Source organism: Rana temporaria, chromosome 1 (assembly GCF_905171775.1).
Source record: "Rana temporaria chromosome 1, aRanTem1.1, whole genome shotgun sequence".
Taxonomy (NCBI): domain Eukaryota; kingdom Metazoa; phylum Chordata; class Amphibia; order Anura; family Ranidae; genus Rana; species Rana temporaria.
Window position 1 is genome coordinate 278,422,747 of NC_053489.1, and position 24,931 is coordinate 278,447,677.

Below are 24,931 nucleotides of genomic sequence, written 5' to 3' on the forward strand. Positions count from 1 at the left end.
TTCCCTCTGTAGCACCCTGGTGTGAAATTGGGCATACGGAACCGCCTCGAAAGAGGCCACCGTCAGACCCAGAACCCTCATGCAGAATCGCAGAGATGACCACTTCTAGGTCGACAACTGCTGCCCAGCAGATTGCAGAGTCTGAATTTTTTCCGTTGGGAGAAAAAAAACTCCCGCGCCGGCAGAATCCAGGACTAGTCCCAGGAATTCCTGTCCCTAAGACGAAATCAACACTGACTTCTGGACAATACAGAAGCCAGCCGAACTCTTGGAGAGTCTGACATGTGATAGACACGGCTCCACTAAGAGAAAATGGGGGGGGTACTACTTCCAGACCCCCAAAAATATTATGAAGCAGCAGTAATAAAAAGAGTTAAAGACTGGGTTCATAATACATCACATAAGAAATGGGTGTCCGTAGAAGAGAATATGAGTAAAATGGAGTTAGGTCAGATTATTTGGATCCCGAAAAAATAGAGATCTTCCTAAGGCATCTGCCCCAATTACAATAGAAACACTAAAGATATGGGATAAAGTAATTAAGGATACGAAAGGGCAATATAATAGCCCATTGATGCCCTTAATGGGAAATGATTATTTCCCACCGGGGAAAAATAATAAACTGTACCTAAAGTGGACTCACTCGGATAGATTGAGGTTAGGGGATGTTTTAAAGGGGAATAGGCTATGCCAATTAGAAGAACTACGAGAGAAATATGGAATATCGCAGTGGGATAGTTGGAAATATTTGCAGCTCCAACATTTCACTGAATCCCTCCCAAAACCTTTGCGAAGTGTTGAAAGATTAAATCCCTGGGAGAGACTGATAGACCAGGGAGGGATGAACAGAAAAGGGATGATTTCTAAAATATACAGGTTGCTGATGTCCTCTGATGAGGAGGGGTCAACACATCCTCTGGAAAAATGGGAGATAGAACTAAAACAAAAAGTTCCAGAGAGGTTGAAGAAGAGGGTCATGGACTATGTACATTCCACCTCAAAGGATACAAAGGTGAAGGAAATGAACTATAAACTATTGACCAAATGGTACTATGACCCCACTAAAATGCATAAAATAAATTGTGATACATCGCCCCTGTGTTGGAGGGAATGTGGGGAAGAAGGAAATCATGCTCATATCTGGTGGCAATGTAGACTTATTCAAACATATTGGGTGGAGGTACTAGGCCTAATAAAACAGATAGAAGGGAAGGAGATAGGACTGGATCCCTGGAAATGTTTATTTCACGCTATGGAAGGTCAGAGGAAAGAATATAGAGCATCCCTTACCCCATTTCTATTAAATGCAGCAAAAGCATTAATCCCGAGATATTGGAGAATTAAGGACCCACCAAGGATAAAAGAATGGTTTAGTGAGGTAGATAAAATAAGAGTAATGGAGGAGTTAATAAGCCATCAAGAAGAGGCAGAAATAAAATTTCAAGAAATCTGGGGGAAATGGATACATTTTAAGCAATCCCCGATTTATCTGAAGATTATGGGGAGAGAAGAAAGTTTGCAGGCTGGTACTTAGAAAGGGATCTTTTTCTTTCTCCTTTTTTCTTTTTCTCTCTCTTTTCTCCTTTTGCTCCTTCTCCTCTCCCCCCCCCTACCCCCTCTCCCCCCCCCTTTTTTTTTTCTTTTCTCTTTTTCACACAATATGAAGTCATAGGGGGGACAGAAGGTCCACCATCTCACTTCCTTAAAAAGTAATGACACATATATGGTATATGGACACGGGGATAGGGATGGCTTATATTATAAAAGGGGTAATCTCCCTAGGGTTTGAAGGGGGAGAGGGAGGGGGGGGTTTGTCCCCCCCCCTTTTTATTCTCTCTTGGTCTGAAGACAAGAGACACCTGGGTATAAATATATATATATATATATATATATATATACAAAAGAATGGGTTGGGTGCAGGGGGGGGGGGGTTAGCAGGTACAGACTATATGGAAGCACTTGGATAAAACCCCTTCGCCCCTGCTCCCGGTTGTTCAATTTTGTCACCTTTTTTTTGGGGGGGGGGCTTATTTGGTGGGGGGGGGGAGAGGGGAATGTGCCCTAGTTTAAAGGACATCACTATAGAGGCAGTATTATAAGGATGGACCTAGCTCTGTACCCACACAAATGTTTTGTGTATTTTTGTAACATGTAGTTTGTATATGTTAATGTTATATGTATGAAGAACTTGCGAATTTTATAATGGTTGGTGATTTTAAAAAGGTCTTTAAAGAAAGTATGTAAAGTTTTTCTATCTATGTGAAAACAAAAAAAATAATTTAAACAATTAGACACGGCTCCACTAATTCAGAGCTCGAAGAAGCTCGTAGGAGAATGTCGTCCAGACATCCCACGATAACAAACCCCCGCTGTCACAGCCGGGCCAGTATCGGGACGAGCACCTCGGTGAAAACCCGTGGTGTCGACACCAAGCCGAGCGGGAGGGCCACAAAATGAAAATGGTCCTCCCTGACCGCAAAGCCCAGAATCTCTGGTGCTTTGAGCATATGGGGACATGCAGGTACGCGTTCATGACATCCAAGGACGCCAGAAAATCCCCATCCTGAAATGTTGCACTTTGACAAAAACAAACAAGGGCCTTGAGGCCCAGGATTGACGGACCCCATCCTCCTTGGGGACTACAAACAGATTGGAGTAATACCCATGAGACCGTTCCATCGAGGGAACTGGCACAATCACTCCCCCCCGACCAGAAGATCCTGGACAGCCCCTGACAGAGCCAACCGGCGAACCGGAGGAAGCCAGAGGCTGGAGGGAAAAAAATCCTGTTTGGTAGACAAGAGAGAAACTCTAACTTGTACCCCGAGGAAACCACTTCGCAAACCCCAACGGTCGGGGAGGAGAGACCTCCACTGAGCGGCGATTTCGGGAAGCCGGTCCCCAAACCCAAGACACGGGCGGGGGCAGACCTTCAGGAGGAAGCAGGTATGTCCGCAGGCTTGTTGGGCTTGCGGAACCAGGTGCGCTGCTGCCCCACAGCGGGGGTCTTAGCACCTTGCAAACCTTCCCCCACCGCACAGGGTGGGCGAAAAAAACCGCTTGGGGGTAGTAAAGGAGGGTCCTTGCTCATGGTCGAGGTCCCTAGCCCTTCCCAGACTGTGGGAACAGCATGCCCTTACCACCAGTGGCATCCATAATGATGCCATTCAAAAGGACCGTTCACCCCTGTAACGATCACCACCGTTTACGACCTTCCATCAACCCACGACAGCTTATCGACACTCCACAATCAGGCAAACGAACACGACCCATAAGAATTCCCCCCAGACACGAGACACACAGCTCTGTTCTGGTTTCAAATGCAAGACGACTTTAATGGCTAGCTCTCAAGTTTATATACAGTTTAAGCATGAAAGTACAAATCAAACTCTCCACCCACATACTGGGGGGACTTCAATGGCTAATTGCTAAACATTCTAGACATCTCGGCGTCGGGCTATAATTATCATGACCTAATCACTGCACATTCCTTCATTAACAGAATTCAAACAAAACACCATCACACAATGAATCCCCCTCAATTCACATCTTTAGACAGACGGTTCGTCTCCGACAGAAAGGTATTCACACCTCTGAGCATCAATAGGCTTTAAGCACTGTTATCATACAATGTAAGGCCTTTCAAGAGCCAGCCACATTTAACATGTCAACAGTCTACACAGAGAGATGAGTCATAGAATAAACCAACACTTTGCAATATCTCCAATTGCAATATGAGCTATCAGTAATATCCCCTGTCCTGTAATTTAGGATATAATTTCTCAGTCACCCTATGGCCCTATCAGACATAAGGTGACCCTAGACATAAAACTCCTTGGTGACGCCGGTACAGGAGTACCCCTCATCCTTACAAAGTCTCTGTCTGTCCCGGGTCATTCCGTTACAACCCCTAAAAGGCAATCCACCAAGGCCTTCTTTGAGGACTGGTCCGCAGACCAGCACTTCAGCCACACAAGGCGGTATATGACAAAACAGTGATATCTTTACAAACTGAGAATATATTAACAAATGGCTAATTACTGTGGGGAATAAAAAGGAATATTACCACACTATGTAAATGGAGGAAGATATCACTGTTTTGTCATATACCGATTGCTTTTGTTGTATTTCCGTATTGAGCTGACCTTCCTTGTGTGTCAACCAATCAGCTCCGTCTGAGCTGTATTTCTGTCCCTCATCCAAGATGGCCCCCATAGAGCCTGATGAAGAGGCATGCATGCCTCGAACGCGTGCACCGCCCGTGACCTGACCTAACCTGGAAGTGACGCCCCGCCGCTTGCGCTCCACGGCTGCATTCCACCACGCCGATTCACAGCGTCTCTGTACACCCCTGCTTCACCAGCGTTGGTTAACCACCCAGGGATTCCCTACAGACGCTGCACCGTGAAACAGCCGTTGGACCGTCCACCGTGTCTCCCCCCAAGTGAGGTCTGAGCCAGTGTTGATCGAGTGATTTCTACATCAGCGGAGTCCCTGTATCCCGGAAGTCAGCCACGGATGACACTCTATTATCATTTTGCCTGTACCCCCCGCAGTCTTGTGAGTACCCCCTCATAAGAATTTATGTTGATTTCGTGTATCTATTAAACGTTATACTACGCTTAGAGGGCGCCGCTTTTTTTTTTTTCAACCACCCACGGCTGCCTCTCTGTATAATTCAGTGTGTAGTGAACCCACTCAGGAGGTCACACACCCCCGCTACCGAGCTAACCCCTTACACATGGTGGAGTGCCGCGGGCAGTTAAAGTAAACCCAAAATGGAGGAGATACTGAAGCAGCTGGCTATAGCAAATGCAAATCAACAGCAGACAAATGCAGGTTTGCAGCGGAGCCTTGCAGCTTACCAAGAGAGCATTGCAGGCTTGGAACAGAGACACCAGCAGCAAATGGAGGCCATCGTGAAACAGCTTCAGAGACAGCAGGCCGAGGTTGGGAGTCAGGCCAGTAACATACCGACTTTTCGGGTAAGCCACTTATTGCCAAAGATGACTGCAGATGATGACCCTGAGATGTTTCTGACCATGTTTGAGAGAACAGCGGAAAAAGAGAGTTGGCCTAAAGAACAGTGGGCTGGACTAGTGGCCCCCCTATTATCGGGAGAAGGCCAAAAGGCATATTTTGATTTGGAGCTTGCAGATGCAAAAAACTATGATCTGTTAAAAGAGGAAATATTGGCACGTTTTGGTGTAACCCTGGCTGTTTGAGAGAACAGCGGAAAAAGAGTTGGCCTAAAGAACAGTGGGCTGGACTAGTGGCCCCCCTATTATCGGGAGAAGGCCAAAAGGCATATTTTGATTTGGAGCTTGCAGATGCAAAAAACTATGATCTGTTAAAAGAGGAAATATTGGCACGTTTTGGTGTAACCCTGGCTGTCCGTGCTCAGCAATTCCACAATTGGAGTCATCAGCTGAAGAAGCCACCTCGATCGCAGATGTATGACCTCATCCATTTGGCCAGTAAATGGCTGCAGCCAGAAACTCTGTCCGGACCAAAAATTTTGGAGCGAGTAGTCATGGACAAATTTCTTAGGTCTCTTCCCAACACCCTGCAGAAATGGGTGAGCCATGGCGGTCCGGAAACCGCAGACAAACTAGTAGAGCTGGTCGAAAGGTACCCAACAACAGAAAATTTGTCCCCTTTCCCCAGAGACGCACAGACTTTACACCCCAAGACCAGACCCTCCCCACCTATAAGTAAGACTGCATCAAGGGATGGGGGTGGAGAGAGGGACCAAAGAACAACTAGAGGTATTATCGGGACCACTGCTAGTGGTTGGCGAGAGCGGCCTGGAAGACCCATCCCACAAGAGAGGACCAGAAGGTTGATTTGTTACCGTTGCCGGGAAGAGGGACATGTAGCAGCGGTTTGCCCAGCGGTTGATGAACCCATGCAGTGTGACTTTCTGACAGAGAGACGACAGTCCCTTTTTGCAACCACATGCACTGCAGTAAAGGGCAATGAGAAACCTTTATGTAGAATGTGCTTAGATGGTAAAGATGTTGTGGTATTGTTGGATTCAGATAGCATGGTCACCTTAGTGAAAAGTGACATAGTGGCGGGAAAAAACCTTACATCCTAGGAAAATGGCTGTAGTTTGTGTACACGGGGACACTCGAGAATATCCGGTGACTACGGTTTCCTTTGAAACCTCCCTCGGTAACTTGTGTCACCAAGTGGGTCTAGTTCCCAACTGCCACATGACGCCATTTTGGGAAGGGATTTCCCAAAGTTCTGGGAACTCTGAGATTGCCCAGATTCCCCAGTAAGTGGTTCTTCTGAGCCTGGACCATCTACTTCCGAATCCTCTAACTGTGAGGATTCTCCTGAGTTTCCGCTCTCAGTCTTAGCAGGGGAAACACCAGTCCCTACGGAGGAGCCGGCTACCTCAGAAGAGGAACAGCGGCCGATAGGGTTTGATGACCTCGAGGTGCACAGAGAAAATGTCATCACTGAGCAATTGAGGGACCCCACATTGCTAAGAGCCAGGGAGAATGTAGTGAAGATAGATGGGGAGTTAGTTAACCCTGACGAGAGGGTTGCCCTCCCTTACTTCATTATTGAAAGGGACCTGTTATATCGAGTGTCACAGAGGATAGAGGACACCATTGAGCAACTGGTAGTGCCTAAACTGTACTGCAAGATGGTGTTGGAACGGGCCCATGGGCACATTCCTGGGGGACATTTGGGAGCAGAAAAAACCCGGCAGAGAATCACCCAGAGGTTTTATTGGCCTGGGATCACCAAGGAAGTGGAAGTGTACTGCTCTTCCTGTCCAGTGTGTCAGATTGCTGCACCCATGCCACATTTCTGCAGTCCGTTGGTACCCCTGCCCATTATTGAGGTCCCTTTTGAGAGACTCGCCATGGACTTGGTTTGGCCCCTTACTGAAGTCCACTAGAGCAGTGTTTCCCAACTCCAGTCCTCAAGGCACACCAACAGGTCATGTTTTCAGGATTTCCCTCAGATGAAACGGCTGTGGTAATTACTAAAGCAGTGAAACTGATCAAATTACCTGTGCAAAATAATGGAAAGCCTGAAAACATGACCTGTTGGTGTGCCTTGAGGACTGGAGTTGGGAAACACTGCACTAGAGGGCACCAGCACATCTTGGTAATAATGGACTATGCCACCCGTTCCCCAGAAGCGATTCCTCTCAGAAACACCTCTGCTAAAACCATTGCCAAAGAGTTATTTTAGGTTTTCAGCTGTGTGGGTCTCCCTAAGGAAGTCCTAACTGACCAGGGCACCCCGTTTATGTCTAGGGTGACTAGAGAATTTTGTAAACTCCTGAAAGTGACCCAATTACGTACATCAGTATATCACCCTCAAACAGACGGGTTAGTGGAAAGGTTTAATAAAACCTTAAAACAAATGTTGAGGAAGGTGGTGGATAAAGACGGAAAGAATTGGTATTATCTGCTCCCTTATCTGATGTTAGCCATAAGAGAGGTTCCCCAATCGTCCACAGGGTTCTCTCCGTTTGAGTTATTGTACCGGAGGCACCCCCGGGGCCTACTGGACATTGCCAGGGAAACATGGGAGAGTGAGAGTTCCCCTCATCAAAGTGTGATTGAACATGTGGCACAAATGCAAGATAGAATTGCCCAAGTGATGCCGATTGTAAAGGTACATTTAGCCCAAGCCCAGTTGGCTCAAAGGATTTACAATCGTGGGGCCCAGGTCTGTTCCATTGCACCTGGTGATAGGGTGTTGGTGCTGGTCCCCACGGTTGAAAGTAAATTCCTAGCCAAATGGCAGGGTCCCTATGAAGTGTTGGAGAAAATGGGGGTGGTGAATTATAAAATTAGCCAACCGGGAAGATGAAAACCTGAGCAACTCTATCACGTGAACTTGTTGAAACCATGGGAGGATTGAGAGTCCTTGGTCGCTAAGACTACCCGATCTTCTGCTCCGTTTAACCTGGCTGTCCCTGAAGTTGGGATAGCGGAGACTGTCCAAAACTCAGCAACAGGAGGCTAAAGAGTTTGTGCTCTGAAATAGGGAGACATTTTCAGACTTGCCAGGTTGGGTCTCCGGAGTTGAACATGACAAAAAAAAATGCTTGAGCTAGGGGTGATAGAGTCAAATAGTGATTGGTCCAGTCCCATTGTCTTAGTACCCAAACCAGATGGAAGTTGGCGGTTTGGTAATAATTTTCGCCGCCTGAATAAAATCACTAAGTTTGACACCTATCCTATGCCCCGCATAGATGAACTGATTGATCGCCTAGGCACTGCCCGGTACATGACGATGTTAGACCTGACCAAGGGTTATTGCCAAATTCCTCTCGGAGTCGGCCAGGGAAAAAACAGCATTTGTAACTCCAGAAGGATCTTTCGAATATCGGAGGATGCCTTTTGGGTTACAGAATGCTCCCGCCACGTTTCAACGCACCATGGATAAGACCCTTCGGCCTCATCGAGCCTATGCTGCTGCATACCTCGATGATGTGGTCATCCACAGTGAGGATTGGGACTCACACTTACCAAAAGTTCAGGCTGTGTTGGATTCCATTTGGGAAGCCGGGTTTACAGCCAATCCAAAAAAATGTACCCTTGGGTTAGAATAGGCGAAGTATCTGGGGTATACCATTGGAAGAGGTCTAATCAAGCCCCAGATAAACAAAGTTGAGGCTATTCAGGATTGGCCACGTCCCGCCAATAAGAAACAGGTTTGTACATTTTTGGGGATCGCGGGTTATTATCGCCGTTTTGTCCCCCATTTTGCCTCACAGGCTGCTCCCCTGACCAATTTGACCAACGGGAAGGAGTCTGTCATGACCAAATGGACTCCCAAAGCAGAAACAGCTTTTCAGGCTTTAAAACCGGCCTTATGTGGTCAGCCAGTTTTAAATTCGCCTGATTTTTCACGGGACTTTGTGGTTCAGACAGATGCGTCAAATGTGGGGTTAGGAGCTGTACTGTCCCAGATTATCAAGGGGGAGGAACACCCTGTTCGTTACCTCAGCTGAAAGTTGAAGGCCCATGAGGAGAATTATGCCACCATTGAGAAAGAGTGTTTGGCGGTGAAATGGGCTTTGGATTCTCTCCGGTACTACCTCGTGGGTACAGTATGAACTGGTGACGGATCATGCCCCATTGAAGTGGATGGCACAAAACAAGGAGACCAATAGGAGAATAAATAGGTGGTTCCTGGCCCTTTAGGAATTTAGGGCCTGATTCCCAAAAGAGATACGCAGGCGGAACTGCTGTTCAGTCTGTGCCTAACTTTGGAAACGATCCTCAAAAGGCTTTTTCCAAAGTTAGGCAGAAAATCCTACATGTGTAAGACACTTACACGGTCAGATCTTAGGATGCAGTACCGCATCCGCCGCTGGGGGCATTTCTCATTGAAATGCAGCTTTGAGTATGCAAATGAGGACTTAAGCAGATCCACAATGCTTTTCATCATTGTGATTTCTGCGTAAGTTCCGATTTGCTTGCGCAAAACTAGGGCTGGTTTTACAATGTGGAAAATTAGTCACACCTTGTAAAGGCCCATTCAAGCGACGGCATTTGGTATGTATTCCTGAGGGAGAACTCCACGGCAATTTGTAAATTCAAAACCGGCATGGGTTCGCCCCCGACGTAGGGGGTCCCCCTACAATCCATACCATACCCGTATCCAAAGCACGCTACCCAGCCGGTCAGGAATGGGAGTGGGGACGAGCGAGCCCCCCCCCCCCCTCCTGAGCCGTGCCAGGCCGCATGCCCTCAACATGGGGGGGTTGGGTGCTCTGGGGCAAGGGGGCGCACTGCGGGCCCCCCCACCCCAGAGCACCCTGTCCCCATGTTGATGAGGACAGGACCTCTTCCCGACAACCCTTGCCGTTGGTTGTCGGGGTCTGCGGGCGGGGGCTTATCGGAATCTGGGAGTCCCCTCAAATAAGGGGGCCCCCAGATACCGGCCCCCCACCCTAAGTGAATGGATATGGGGTACATCGTACCCCTACCCATTCACCTGGAGGCAAAAAGTTAAAGTTATTAAACACACAACACAAGGGTTTTTAAAATAATTTATTAGTCTGCTCCCGAGGCCCCCCCCTGTATTCTTTATTAGCTCTAATACCAGGGGGGGCTTCTTCTTCCACTCTCCGGGGGTCTTCTCCGCTCTCCGGGGGGGTTTCTTCTTCCGCTCTCCGGGGGGGGGGGGTCTTCTCCGCTCTCCGGGGGGGGGGTCTTCTTCTATCTTCGCCGCTCTCCGCTGTTGACTCGGCGAACCCCGGTTCTTCTGCAGCTGTCCGGTGCCTTCTCCTTCAGCGCTGGCTGCCTGCTATCTTCGTGTGTTAGCTCAATTACTAACAGGCAGCCAGCGCGGTCTTCTGTGACGTCACCTTCTTCTCTTCTGTTCTTCTCCCCTCTTCCGATGTTGACTCGTTGCCTCTTGTCACTGCAATGATGGAAGCGCGCCTTGCATCCCATTTATATAGGCATCACCGTCCCATCATGCTCCGGCAGGTAGCCACGTGGTGGGTGCCTACCCACGTGCACCCACCACGTGGGTACCTACCGGAGCATGATGGGACGGTGATGCCTATATAAATGGGATGCAAGGCGCGCTTCCATCATTGCAGTGACAAGAGGCGACGAGTCAACATCGGAAGAGGGGAGAAGAACAGAAGAGAAGAAGGTGACGTCACAGAAGACCGCGCTGGCTGCCTGTTAGTAATTGAGCTAACACACGAAGATAGCAGGCAGCCAGCGCTGAAGGAGAAGGCACCGGACAGCTGCAGAAGAACCGGGGTTCGCCGAGTCAACAGCGGAGAGCGGCGAAGATAGAAGAAGACCCCCGGAGAAGACCCCCCCCCGGAGAGCGGAAGAAGAAACCCCCCCCCGGAGAAGACCCCCGGAGAGTGGAAGAAGAAGCCCCCCCTGGTATTAGAGCTAATAAAGAAGACAGGGGGGGCCTCGGGAGCAAACTAATAAATTATTTTAAAAACCCTTGTGTTGTGTGTTTAATAACTTTAACTTTTTGCCTCCAGGTGAATGGGTAGGGGTACGATGTACCCCATATCCATTCACTTAGGGTGGGGGGCCGGTATCTGGGGGCCCCCTTATTTGAGGGGACTCCCAGATTCCGATAAGCCCCCGCCCGCAGACCCCGACAACCAACGGCAAGGGTTGTCGGGAAGAGGTCCTGTCCTCATCAACATGGGGACAGGGTGCTCTGGGGTGGGGGGGCCCGCAGTGCGCCCCCCTGCCCCAGAGCACCCAACCCCCCCATGTTGAGGGCATGCGGCCTGGCACGGCTCAGGAGGGGGGGGGGCGCTCGCTCGTCCCCACTCCCATTCCTGACCGGCCGGGTAGCGTGCTTTGGATACGGGTCTGGTATGGATTGTAGGGGGACCCCCTACGTCGATTTTTCGGCGTGGGGGGGTCTCCTTACAACCCATACCAGACCTAAGGGCCTGGTATGCTCCTGGGGGGGGGACCCATGCCGGTTTTTTCTTTGAAAATTGGCATGGAGTTCTCCCTCTCAGGAATGCATGCTGAGCGACGCTGTCATTTTTTTTAATAATTATTTGTTTTCCCGGCGCGTATATTTTTTTTCACCCGTCGCAACTTTAGTGTCCCGTCGCAATCCACAAAGCCCGGCGTCAATTACGTTTGCGCGCTGCACGTCGGGAAAATTACGTCACACGCATGCGCAGTACGGCCGGCGCGGGAGCGCGCCTCATTTAAATTTTAAACGCCCCCCGGAGAGGAGGACCGCCTTGCGACGGAGGCACTTAAGTTACACGGCGTGTAATTTCTAGGTAAGTGCTTTGTGGATCAGGCACTTAGGTAGAAATTTTAAGTCAGTGTAACGTAACTGCTGAAAGTTAAGTTAGACAGCTTTTTTGGGAATCAGGCCCTTAGTTTTGTGGTAACGCATCGCCCCGGTGTTAAAATGGGGAATGCAGATGGTTTGTCCTGAGTACATGCGTGCCTGGCAACCTGTGTCCCAACCCTAAGGTTGAAACAAGAGGGGGGGGGGTATGTGACAGGAAGTCAGGTAAATCTGGGGGTGTTGTCACAGACGGGAGATACATTTCTGCCTTGTTTAGAAAATTCACCAATTACTATCAGGTGCCGGCTGCAGAGGTAGCCAGAAAGGTTTAAGGACGTTGGATAGCTTCAGCTGTTCAGAATGAGAAAATTAAGGCCTCTATAAGTTATCCAGAGGATTACTACTGAATGCTGCATCCTGAGGCTTGTTGCGTTAAGGAGAGCAGTGAGCTGAGGAAGACTTCTGAAGGTGAAGTGGTTGTTGATATTTTTGCTGTGTGATAAGAAAATCAAAAAGACTATTGTTTTCTGCTGGAAGACCAGCAGTGTCTGCCCAGCAGTAGGCTGTGCCAGACTCCATAGGTAGGTTCCTGTGTTGTGAAAGTAGACGGCCCAAGTGGCCAGGGTTTATTTTATGTTTTGTTTTGTTTATGCTGTTTGGATGCTTGCACTTGTTTCCAGCAATATGGAAGAATAAGCCATAACCCTTGTTTTTTCAACCACCCACGGCTGCCCCTCTGTATAATTCAGTGTTTAGTGAACCAACTCAGGAGGTCACACACCCCCGCTACCGAGCTAACCCCTTACAATATAAATAAATAAAATGTTTGGTGTATCTATGTAATTTTCTATCAAAAAATACAGATATTAACTTGCAGGCAACAAATATCAGAAATCGGCTTAGTCGTGCAAGGGTTAAGCAAATAAAATGTTATGCAAATATGGACTTTTCCTGCAAAACGGAGCTTAACCCCATCTCCCTCCCACTTCCTGAACCTCACTAATGGCGGTTTTAATGGCCAGATCAGAGGTTTAGGAGCTGGGAGGGTTTTTTTTTTAAACTAAAGACAACTGCTGTTTTGTATTATTTGATGTCCACATCTGGTTTCCCCCACCAGTGAGAGATTCTGGAATATTTCAGTGTTTATGCTCTCGATGCCCTCATAATGGTGTATGTATGCCACTGCTGTGGCATTTTCTAACTGTAGCCTGACAGGCTGACCTTGCAGAAGGGGTGCAGTACTTTAGAGTTAATGTGATAGCTCTCAGTTCCAGAATATTGATGGGGAGTTTTGACTTCATTGAGAACCAGGTTCCCTGGACAGTTGAGTTGTAAATTCCTCCAAACCAGTAAGGCCGGTATCTGTTGTCACCACCTTCAGGGCATGGGAAGGAATGCTTTTCCTGAATTCAGTGCAGGGTTGGAGATCCTCCACACCAGAGAAAGAATTGTCTGACAGACATTTAAGACAGTCCAGAGACTGCTTAGAATATTGAGTTGAAGAGTTCCGGAGTGAAACTGGGCAAAGGAGACTGCCTTGAATGAGGCTACTGTTGGGTCCAAAACCCTCATGCAGAGGTGAACTGAGGGATACCTTTTGATTCTTAAAGCAGATGGCAGCAAGAAGTTCAGCAAACATGGTGTGCACATTTTTGGCCAATATTGCAGGTGGAATTGTGGCAGCCAGAAGGGTGTGTTGCATCTAACTCACCATCCAAAGACAAAGCATGGATGGGAAAATTTGATCAAATTTAAAGCGTAAATCCTTTTTTCTTATGCTTATTGTATTTATTTTTTTGCAAACAAATACAGTATACTTAACAAACGTTTAGCATACTTCAAAGTTCACCAAATACTCCCAATAAACAGTGCTTAGGGTGTAATATATTGGAGAAACCCAATACAGAAGAGATAAAGGAATTGATTGCCAACCAGAAAAATAGACAGGACCAGAAGCAATGAATAAAATCAGCTGCAGTATGCAGCCGAAAGAGTAAATACTTATAGCGCTAGAGACATATATAGCGGGGATAAACACACAGGGCCAGATCCACAAAGAAGTTACGCTGGCGTATCTATTGATAGGCCACTTGCGGGTCGGAAAAACAGTTAATCAGTAATGATAAAAGGCCGGCTTTTACCAGACTGTCCATCTGCAGATCCTGTTACTCTGTATCAAGTTGGTAAACTTATGGAGATTCCGCCATCCACGCTAAACAGTGCAGATTAATAAATCCCCCTGATGGGGTGCTGTATTCTGATCAGAATACCTGAACAGCAGCTACATCTGATTGACTCCAGCAGCTGTTTGGTTGACAATTTAACACCGGTTTCTATTTTTTTATCAAAAATGTTAGGCAGGAGGGGTGACAAGGCCACCCACTAAGCAACTTTTAGCTGTTTTTTTTCCAGAGAGCAGATGAAATTTGAACAGTGTATGGTATCATCATTGTTGCCAACAGTGCTTCTTAAAAAGCACCTTCTGTCTCCACACATATCTGCCCCCTGCACTGTACTAAATTAAGGGGCACTCTGTAAAGGAATCCAATGTTTGCCTAAAGGCATCAAGTGTGTGCTTATAGTTACAATCAATGTACAGAAGTTATGACAAGATAACCTTTTACCTTTTTGCTAAAACCAGAAATTTGCAGAATGCCTTTAGACATTAGATGGGATGTCTATACCTTGTTTAACAAGTTTTTAGTAACCAGCTTAAACTGGACTTGTGGATGAAAACATATCCATGTGCATTGTATAGTTTCTGCTGCATCGTTCTTTAAAGAAAAGCACAAAAAATGCACATATGCAATGTGCCCTACAGCAAGTGATGACATCATTTACAGTACTTTATAAATTATCTTTAAACATTAGAAATGAAGCAATGTTAAATCTGTAAAATGTAATTTGAAAACTAAAAATGCAATACTTTTATCAGCTTAATATTTATAGATGAACTCCTGGTTACTGCAAAATTTAACCTTGCTGTGCCCTTCCTTTCCACCTGTAAGGCTCGATTCACATCCTTTCGTGACCCTTTAACAACCGATGAGTCATCAGTTGTCAGCGGGCTTCCCGCTAAATGTAAAAAAAAACAAATTGCCGGCAAAAAAATAAAAAATTAAACAGCGTGGGGTCCCCCCCCCCCCCAAGTCCATACCAAACCATTAACCACAGTAGCCTACGCATGTGTACCAATAAGAGGGTAAGGCAGGAGGTCTGATGGATTGAATCCTTAATTAATGAATATTTCGATTAATCAGATATTAACCTTAAAAAAAAAAAAAATGTGGTGTATAATTTAGTTAATATGCAAAGTTTAAAAAAAAAGCAAATTTATTCTTTAGCCCTGGTTCACACTGGTGGGATTTTGACATGTCAAATCACATTTGCTGGCAATTGCACCATCCTAATCGGTGCGACGCTGCACCGATTTCAAAAAGTAATTTCTGTACTACTATTTGCAATTTCAGCCTGAGATTTACATCTGTGCAGAAACTGCACAGATGTCTCTGTAATCGTGGCCGAAATCAGACTGACAAGCGGGAGTGAAATCCTGCAAATTCACCTGAACTCACATGGCTTCACTCCTGCAGCCCAGTGTGAACCTGGACTAAATATCTATATGTAGTGGTAAATATAAATAACCAACTATATCATTAGGGAGCAAAATTTCTAATCCAATCAGAGTAACAGACAGAAGAGATATACTGTATATACTATTAGAGGTTGAATCTGGTAAATATCATTTGACTCAGAGATCACATTTTTTATTTAAAGAAAACATTTTTTTCAACTATTATATATTATGTATGACAGACTCCCTTGTCATAGGCAGGTGGCTTGATAAAAGCTACCTGCGCCTGCTGTCACTTATGCTGGCCATACAAAAACAACGTCTTCCTTCAAAATGTAATATTAAGAACGTTTGTTTGATTTTCTAATTGTTAGTGGGTTAAATCAACCGTTGTTTTCAACCACAGTGACAGAAAATTCGAAGGAGCAGAATAGAAAACTTCTTGGTGAAAGGAATTTTCAGACAGTGTATTTGTTCAGAAATTACATTCATTTTAAAACTGGATGTTAAAAGCAAGTGAAATTTTCAAACAACATTCTTTCATTCGGCAAATGTACAAAGATATTTTGTATGACTATTCTCGTCCGCAAATCGATACGTGTATGGCCAGCATAAGGCTCAGTTCACACCTATGCAGTTTGCTTTTGATCGATTTCTTTAGTACTTTTTGCTGTGCGTTTTTGCACACGCAATTTTGCTGCAATAAAAATTTTGCATCCTTTATGCTTTTTTTTGGCCAATTTGTTGTTGGCCAAATTCTAAAAATGCAAATCGTGTCAAAACGTACTACATGCTTTTCTGCAGCTTCTCCATTAAAGTCTATCGAACCAAAAAAGCAAAAAAAATAATAAAAAAAATAACCATTCTGCATTGAAAAAAGTCCTTGACACTTTCCAAATACACAGTGGCTTAAAAAAAAAATAGATGTGACCGTGTCCCATAAAAAACCATGGTAAATGAACTGTAGTGCGTTTCTGCAAAAAGCACCAAAGAATGCATAGGTGTGAATCAGGCCTTTTGACATTTAGTAGCAGCAGCATGCTTTTTTTTGTATCACCTGTCATAATGGGGTTAAAAAACAAAAATTAGCCCGTTAGACCCCTTTCACACTCACACCGGGCCGTCGCTGTTTTAGCCGCACTTTTCGGCCACTAGCGGGGCACTTTTAACCTCTGCTAGCGACCAAAGAAAGTGTTAAATGCGCCCGAAAAGCGCTGCTGCCGAAGTGCTTTGCAGGCGCTTCGGCAAAGGTGCCCACTGATTTCAACCGCTCCAAAGACGCTGCTTGCAGGACTTTTTCTAATGACCTGCAAGCGCAACGCTCCAGTGTGAAAGCACTCGGACTTTCACACTGTGGCTGTAGGAGAGGCATTTTTCAGGCGCTTATAATATATACAGTATCACTTATATCATATATATATAGAATAATAAATACACCCAGAAGTAGGATATATGGCCATTATAACTAGTAGTCAGACATGAAGCTTTATGAAGATGAGTGGAAGGGAGATATAAATCTTTTATAATAAAGTAGTACTAAAAGCTGAGAGACTTTTTTTTTTATGGATATGATCATTTTAAATATAATGCACAATACTGGTAAAAGTTTACTTTAAATGTAATTGTAATGCCTTCTATTCCCTCCAGTCTATCACCCTTTTTTGGGTTCAGATGATGATCTTCCCTGCACTGAGTTTTTAAAGTGAGTTATTTTTTTTAACCACTTGCTACCCAGGCCAATTCTGACACTTCGCTCCTATATGTAAAAATCATAATTTTTTTGCTCGAAAATTACTCAGAACAAAATTATATATGTGTGTTTTTTTAGCAGAGACCCTAGGGAATAAAATGGTGGTCATTGTAACTTTTTAGCTCCTACTGTATTTGCGCTGTAATTTTTCAAACGCGTTTTTTGGGGGAAAAAATACTGTTTCATACATTAAAAAAGATGATGTTACGCAGAGTAAATAGATACCTAAAATGTCACGCTTCGAAATTGCGCACACTCATGGATTGGCGCCAAACTTCCATACTTAAAAATCCCCATAGGCGACGCTTAAAATTTTTACAGGTTACCTGTTTAGAGTTACAGGAGGAGGTCTAGGGCTAGAATTATTGCTTTTGCTCCAACGTTCGCAGTGATACCTCACGTGTGGTTTAAACATCATTTACATATGTGGGCGCGACCTACGTATGTGTTTGCTTCTGCACGCAAGCACGTGGGGACAAGGGCGCTTTAAATTATTATTTTTTTATGGTTTATTTTTCTATTTTGATACTTTTTTTACTTTCTTTTTTTGTTCCTATTACAAGGGATGTAAACATTCCTTGCAATAGGAATAGTTTATGACAGGCAGTGTTGTAAGTAACAGCGTTTAAATAAACGCTGTTACGTAACGATTGGCCTCCTGAGGGTAATGAGTAATCTACCAGATTACTCTTACCCTCTCGGCAACGCCGTTCCCATTACGTGGGCGGCGTTACCGAGATTACATTGAGCGAGCGCGGGCAGTCCGGGCAGACTCTGACTGAGGGGGTCATGTCACGGACACGGTGTGTCTGATCATGTCGACTCGTGACACGTCGGTACGTCTGTCAGTCACTCTGTCAGGGGCAGGGCGGGATGGAGCTGGCGGCCTGTGATTGGGTCACACTCACATCATGTTCTTGATTCGTCGCCCGCGGGTCATGTGTCGAGGACGTGACTGGTGGGGTCCCGCCCGCAGCAGTGTCGTGTGTGGAGGGAGTGAGTCTGGCGCTCACCTCCTCAGAGTCCTCAGCCGCCGTCATCATCATCATCTCCCCCTGCCCGCGCGGATGCTCCGCTCCACCACAACCGGTCCGGACTCCGGGGATACCTCACCAGTTACCACCTGAGAGCGCCAGCAGACCAGCACCGACCGACTGTGGCCCATGCGCAGGTAGGACTGGAGCCGAGGATCGGATTGGAACTGGCCTGAGAGTAGGATGGGGGAGGGGGGGAAAGCGGCCTAGTTATGCAATCGGCAGCGGCATTCGGCCCATTTTAATTAATGGTGGATTGACCTGAATGTGCAATTTATCTAAAGGGGAAGTGGATGGCAGTGAATGCAAATGGGGATTTTCAGAAGCAGCAAAAATGAGAGAGTGCAGTGTTGATTTTTAGGAACAAAGTTTTGCCAATTGCAATTGTTATAAAATGCAAATGACTTGTAGTGCTTACCCTTAAAGGACTTTCCCAGCAATGACACACCAAGGCTAAATAAGCAGAATTTACTTGGGAATATATTCCCAACAGACAAAAAAACAGAACAGCAATAATGGTTAAAACAGATGCCAATTTTGTATAACATCGCTAGAATTATCTCCCTACTATTTACAGTGGGTATAGAAAAGTATCACCCAGCCCCAATGACCGCGGCATTATGTAGCTAAGGCCGCAGGATCACTGCAGCTGACTTTTTTCAGGCTTGGATATATGTATCTGTCCCTAACCCTGCAGCTATCTGCTCTCTGTGCAGCTACTAGCCGCAGGGTTAGGGACAGATATATCCAAGCCTGAAAAAAGTCTGCTGCAGTGATTCTTGCCTCAGGAATCCTGCGGCCTTAGCTGCCCGACAGTGTGAAAGAAGCCTAACAGTGTATAGCCTAAATTAACATATTTTGCTCATAAGAAACAATAAAGTAATAATATTGGCATATCAAAACAGTCGGAATTTCATCCATCCTCTTTTTTTTTTTTTTTACCCGATTCCCTATTGTTCCATATTTTAAGCAAGAAAAGAACGGACCAATGCAATTCATAATATTCATAAAAATCAAGCAATAAGGTATAAAAAATGTATCTGGGTGTTTAGTAATAGATGGACAATATTATATCACGTCTACAACTTAACAGAGTTGTTGAGCAGATTTCAGCAAGCCATGGCTTTCTTCATAGGTGTGCGCAGCCTATTGCATTAGGGTGTGCACTCCAAAGCTCAAACACATATGGTACCGATCACTTACAGTTTTCATTCCCAAAGGGAAGGGGCCGGTAAATGATATATTTACCAGCCCCTTCCTCCACTCTTTTTAAAACTTCCCCAGTGTGTGCCAGCAGCAGCCTTTGGGAGAGAAGAGGAAGGAAGGGGCAATCTGCGCTGCACAAGGTGATTAGGGTGTGCCCAGGCACACCCTGTGCGCACGCCTATGGCTTTCTTATAATGCATGCAAGCAAGGGCAGTCAGATGAAGTGTAAACTTGGAGCGCCACTCAAAGCTGGAGGATAACAGGTGTTCCTTCAGCACAAAGTTAATATAAACATCTTTGATATTAAAGATGTTGTAGAACGTAATTGCATTGTAGAATATTGAAAAAAAATCTCAGTTACTTTTCCGAGTAACTAGTTACTTTGCCAATAAAGTAATTGAGTCACTAACTCACTTACTTTTTCGGTCAAGTAACTTGTAATTGTAACTAGTTACTTTTTTTAAAAGAAGATGAACAACACTGATGACAGGTCCTCTTTACAGTAAGATCGGGGGTCAATAAGTCCCCAGATCTTACCTCTAGGCTGGACGTCCCCTCCCACTACCTGTAAGAACGTTCAAGCAGCTGAACAGCCGATATGATGGTTCTTACCGTGCAGGGAATTGCTGGCTCTAAAGGAAGATATCTGAATGATGCCTGTAGCTGCAGGCATCATTCAGATTTCCCCACTCAAAGTCGATTATGTCGTTGGGCAGGAAGTGGTTAAACAAAAACATGTTATACTTGCCAGCTCTGTGTAATAGTTTTGCACAGAGCAGCCCCGATTCTCCTCTTCTGGGGTCCCTCCCACTGACGCTTCTGGCTCCTCCTGTCTTTAGAGTGCCTCAATGGCAAGCTGCAAAATATAGTATAGAGTGCCCCTATAGCAAGGTAAAAAAAACTTCTGCCTTTAGAACCACTCACTTGCTGCCCAGGACTACATGTCCCGTGAGGCATTGCTCCTCACACATTCACAAGTTCTCAGGCACTTACTGACATGTATGGACAGTGTACTGAGGTATGTGTGCTTCACTGTATTTCCTGATATGTAAACTAATAATGCATTCTGTATGCAGGACAACTTATCGTCTGACCAACTAGTTGTTGATTAATCAATTAATTGTTTTGGCCCTATTGAAGAGCAAAGAAAGGAATGTGTTGTGCTTATTCCTAACACAAAACAATCATTTACTCCTGCAATGCTGCTGCTGTGTGTGTGTGTGTGTGTTGGAGGGGCACGCAGTGCAAGATGACATTTTTCAGTAACCCAGGGTTCAGCCTTAAGACAAGCATTATTGGATAAGATAAAGCACTGACAAAACATGACTAGTCAGACTATATACCTAGATGGAAATAAATGACCTGAATCTTAGGAAAAACATATATGGCTGAACACAATAACAAAATGTCCTGTTTTGTATACTGTTTATTTTCAAATACAAGTATTTTAAAGTGTGAAACAAAAGATTAAACAAAAAAAAAAAATGAGTGGACATGCATTAAATGCATACGTTGATGCAAATTTAAACAATGAATGATCAATGAAATGCATACCAAAACATGGATTTATAGGAAACAAACAGAGAGACCCTGCATGTAAAGTTCATAATTTACCTCAAAAATAAAAATGCTTTAGCATCCTATATATGCATAAGAAGTGTAAAGTTGGCCTAAATGATTATATGCTGTGATCACAGAAATGGGTCATAGAATGCATGTAATATACAAAGACAGATTAATCTGCATTACATATGTGTGTGACTACTTTGACTGTACCACACAGCTAATTACACTAAAATGTGCAGGACTAGCTATAGTAAAATCTGCTACTTGCTACCAAATCCCCCTTTGCTCTCATTCAGCTGATCTCTGATGAAAGAAATAGGAAGCCTCCTTTTAGTGATACTGTCTGTGCTATGACAAGGTTTCTAAAGACCTTTCCATTCTAAAAGTGGTTGTAAAGGCAGAAGTTTTTTTTCCTAATGCATTCTATGCATTAAGATAAAAAAAAACTTCTGTGTGCAGCAACCCCTTTCAGCCTCCCTAATGCTTACTTGACATTTCGATCCAGCGATGCTGCCCAGAACTCTCCCTCCTCATTGGCTGAGACAGCAGCAGGTGCCATTGAGGTCCGCTGCTGTCGAAGTGAGTGAGTCAATCAGGAGAGAGAGAGAGGGTGGGGCCAGGCCATGGCTCTGTGTCTTAAAGCGGTCCTCCACCCTAAAGTGGAGTCCCGCTGATCGGAACCCTCCCCCCCTCCGGTGTCACTTTTGACACCTTTCAGGGGGGAGGGGGGTGCAGACACCTGTCTAAAGACAGGTATTTGCACCCACTTCCGGCCACACGATACGGGCGAAAGACGGGCATTCCGTCACATCCCGTCTGTCGCCCGTTGTGTGCTGGGAACACTCGGCTCCCAGCACACAGCGTGTGAGCCAATCGGCGGGCGCAGCGCGGCTCGCGCATGCGCCGTAGGGAACCGGGCAGTGAAGCCGCAGCGCTTCACTTCCTGGTTCCCTCAGCGTGGATGGCGGGGGGAGCAGCAGAGTGACGAGCGATCGCTCGTGCTCTGCTGCGATCGGCGCTGGACTCCAGGACAGGTAAGTGTCCTATTATTAAAAGTCAGCAGCTGCAGTATTTGTAGCTGCTGACTTTTAATATTTTGTTCCCATGGCACATCCGCTTTAATGAACACACACACAGCAGCAACTTGGCTTGGGGGATCCCATGGCAAGTTGCCTGCTGTGGGGACACTCAGCAGGGGGAGGGACTAGGAGCGCGGGGGAGGGACTAGGAGCGCCAGTGAAGGACCCAAGAAGAGAAGGATCGGGGCGGTTCTGCACAAAACCACTGCACAGAGCAGGTAAGTATAACGTTTATTAATTTTAAGCAAAAAAAAAAAAAAGTCTTTAGTATCACTTTAAGCCAGCCATACAGGGAGCACATTTCTTCCTGCAACTAGCGAGCGGACGCAAGATCCAGCAGGCTGGTTTTACCCAAGTTGATCGATCAACTTGGTACATGCAGCCTGCCCATACATAGTTCAAACCACCTATGACCGTTTTTTTAGTTGAGAGAAAGATTAGAACACCCGTCAGTTTTTTTATTGCTGTGAGTGTCCCCATTAGAGAGATTCACCCTCTCTATTTGTCCCGTTTACCATTATCATTGAAAGTAAAAGAAAATCCCAAATTTTGTGTTGTACCCAGAAAAGTAAGAGGGGAAATCTTCTAATGGGGACACCATTTCTGGTGACCTGGGGGTCCCCAAGAGATTCACTTAATGTGCAGGAATTTACATTCACTTCCTGTTTTGGCTATGGAACTGGAAGTGAAGGTAAACCTCCCCAGTGGGACAAAGAGGGCAAAAACCTTACAGGGGTTATAACCTTCCCTTATTCTATCCGAAAAAAAAAAAAAAAAAAAAAAGTTCTACCTACTTTAAAACAATAGCAGAATGCTATGCTATCTTGTGACTCCAAAGTACACATTATCTGTAATTAGAGTAGTGTAAACCAAATTGCATAACCTTATAGTTAATTGGTCAAATCTGACCTTTTCAGAAAATGTACAATTTCTGATTACGCATGGACTGATTTACCTGATCTGTGGTGACTAAATACAACTTACAACACTGAATCCTGGCAATTGGTATTTCTACACTGCACAATTTTTCAAGGGTTAGGCAATTTGGCATTCAACAGAATTACAGAACTATGGTTTCTCTGTAAACATCACCCAATTTGCTATTCTATTTCTTCAATGTCCTCCTTTTAAATACATTCTTGCTGGAGAGTAGAACCGACCAAGCAGGATAACCCCCCCCACTACCACAACAGAAAGATGCACCACTAAATGCATTGCTCTGCCATTGCATAACTTGTCCAGTACAATCATGCAATACATTTCTGTAAATATGTTCTTTAAAAGTGCTTTTTTTACTCCCTTTAAAGGACAAAACATCAAAATTCAAAACTACCATATAAATGTAATAAAACAGTACTAGTTAATAGTAATAAAAAATGTGTCTTTACAGAGATCTCATGTACATGACTGTAAGGCACTGCACAGTGTCCAGAGGCTGTGTAAAAACTCAACGAGACTTGCAGCTGTTGTGCACCCAATTAGAAGATGTAGCTATATGTGGTTATGTGTAGGGGTTTGAGTAAAGCACCAACACGCATATGGACATATGCGCCAAACGCAGATAACCTGTGATTGGTGAATAGATCTGTGCATGTGCTTTATGTAACCCACATGCATAACAATGTATAGCTGCTTCTTCTTACTGCTGTCTATCGCTGGCTTTAGGCAGGACCTGCGGGTCCAGGGAACATTTTTACAGAGACTCTGTGTGTATGAGCCCTAAATGTTATATCTTTTTAATTTGATATTTTTTATAAAACTAATAAAAAATATAATAGGCAGACTATACAAAACATAGCATTATTGTACAAAACTTTGATCTGCAGTACAAAATCCATAATAGTTGCTCTTTCTTCTACATTTTATAATGAGGTATATTATGTCTTTTAGTATACTTTATACCAAACTTGACATTTTGCCTTTAGATATTGGTATGAGTTTTGTAAAGCTCAGTTCTCATCACCTGTAGCATTTGGCTTCCTGCACCTTCTCTCATCCTGTATGGCCTTATAACACCATCTTCGTGTATAAACCTTGGAGGCCGTAGGCTCTCCACATCATCAGAAGTGTCTGTAGCTCTGTAAAGGAAAGGTGCAGTTACATTTCATGTTCTTTTCTTTATTGATACAAGTACCACATCTGCTGTACTTAAGACTGTAATGAGTATACAAAACACAACTTAATTAAAAACAACACTGTCTAAACCAGAAGTAATCAACCCCGAAAACTATAAAGGGCTTCAAGTGCAACCCCCGACACTGGAAGGACCACACAATAGCAGTACATTTTCACACCTCACTGTCCACAAATTTTGAAACTGCTGCATTTTTTTTACAGCGTATTGCAATGCACAGTGAAGTTGGAGAGCAATAACCCCCATCATTGGTGTTAGTGGACGCAAAAATAACTTCCAGCATTGGTGTCAGTGGACGCAATAATAACCCCCAGCGTAAGTGGACGAAAAAATACAGTATCTCACAAAATTGAGTACATCCCTCACATTTGTGTAAATATTTTGTTATATCTTTTCATGTGACAACACTGAATAAATGACACTTTGCTACCATGTAAAGTAGTGAGTGTACAGCTTATATAACTGTGTAAATTTGCTGTCCCCTCAAAATAACTTAACACACAGCCATTAATGTCTAAACCGCTGGCAACAAAAGTGAGTACACCCCTAGGTGAAAATGTCCAAATTGGGCCCAATTAGCCATTTTCCCTTCCCGCTGTCATGTGACTCGTTAGTGTTACAAGGTCTCAGGTGTGAATGGGGAGCAGGTTTGTTAAATTTAGTGTTATCGCTCTCACTCTCTCATACTGGTCACTGGAAGTTCAACATGGCACCTCATGGCAAAGAACTTTCTAAGGATCTGAAAAAAAAAATTGTTACTTTACATAAAGATGGCCTAAAAAGATTGCCAAGACCCTG

The 24,931-nt window shown here is 44.9% G+C and overlaps 1 protein-coding gene across 3 annotated transcripts in view; it reads right to left on the reverse strand.

Annotated features, from left to right (window-relative positions):
- Positions 1–24,931, reverse strand: part of VPS13A (vacuolar protein sorting 13 homolog A) — a 466,977-nt gene that overhangs the window by 61,948 nt on the left and 380,098 nt on the right. For all 3 annotated transcript variants that reach the window (XM_040355879.1, XM_040355888.1, XM_040355872.1), the window contains exon 68: positions 23,963–24,077. In XM_040355879.1, the coding sequence (XP_040211813.1) occupies positions 23,963–24,077 (115 nt within the window). The remainder of the gene's footprint in view (positions 1–23,962; positions 24,078–24,931) is intronic.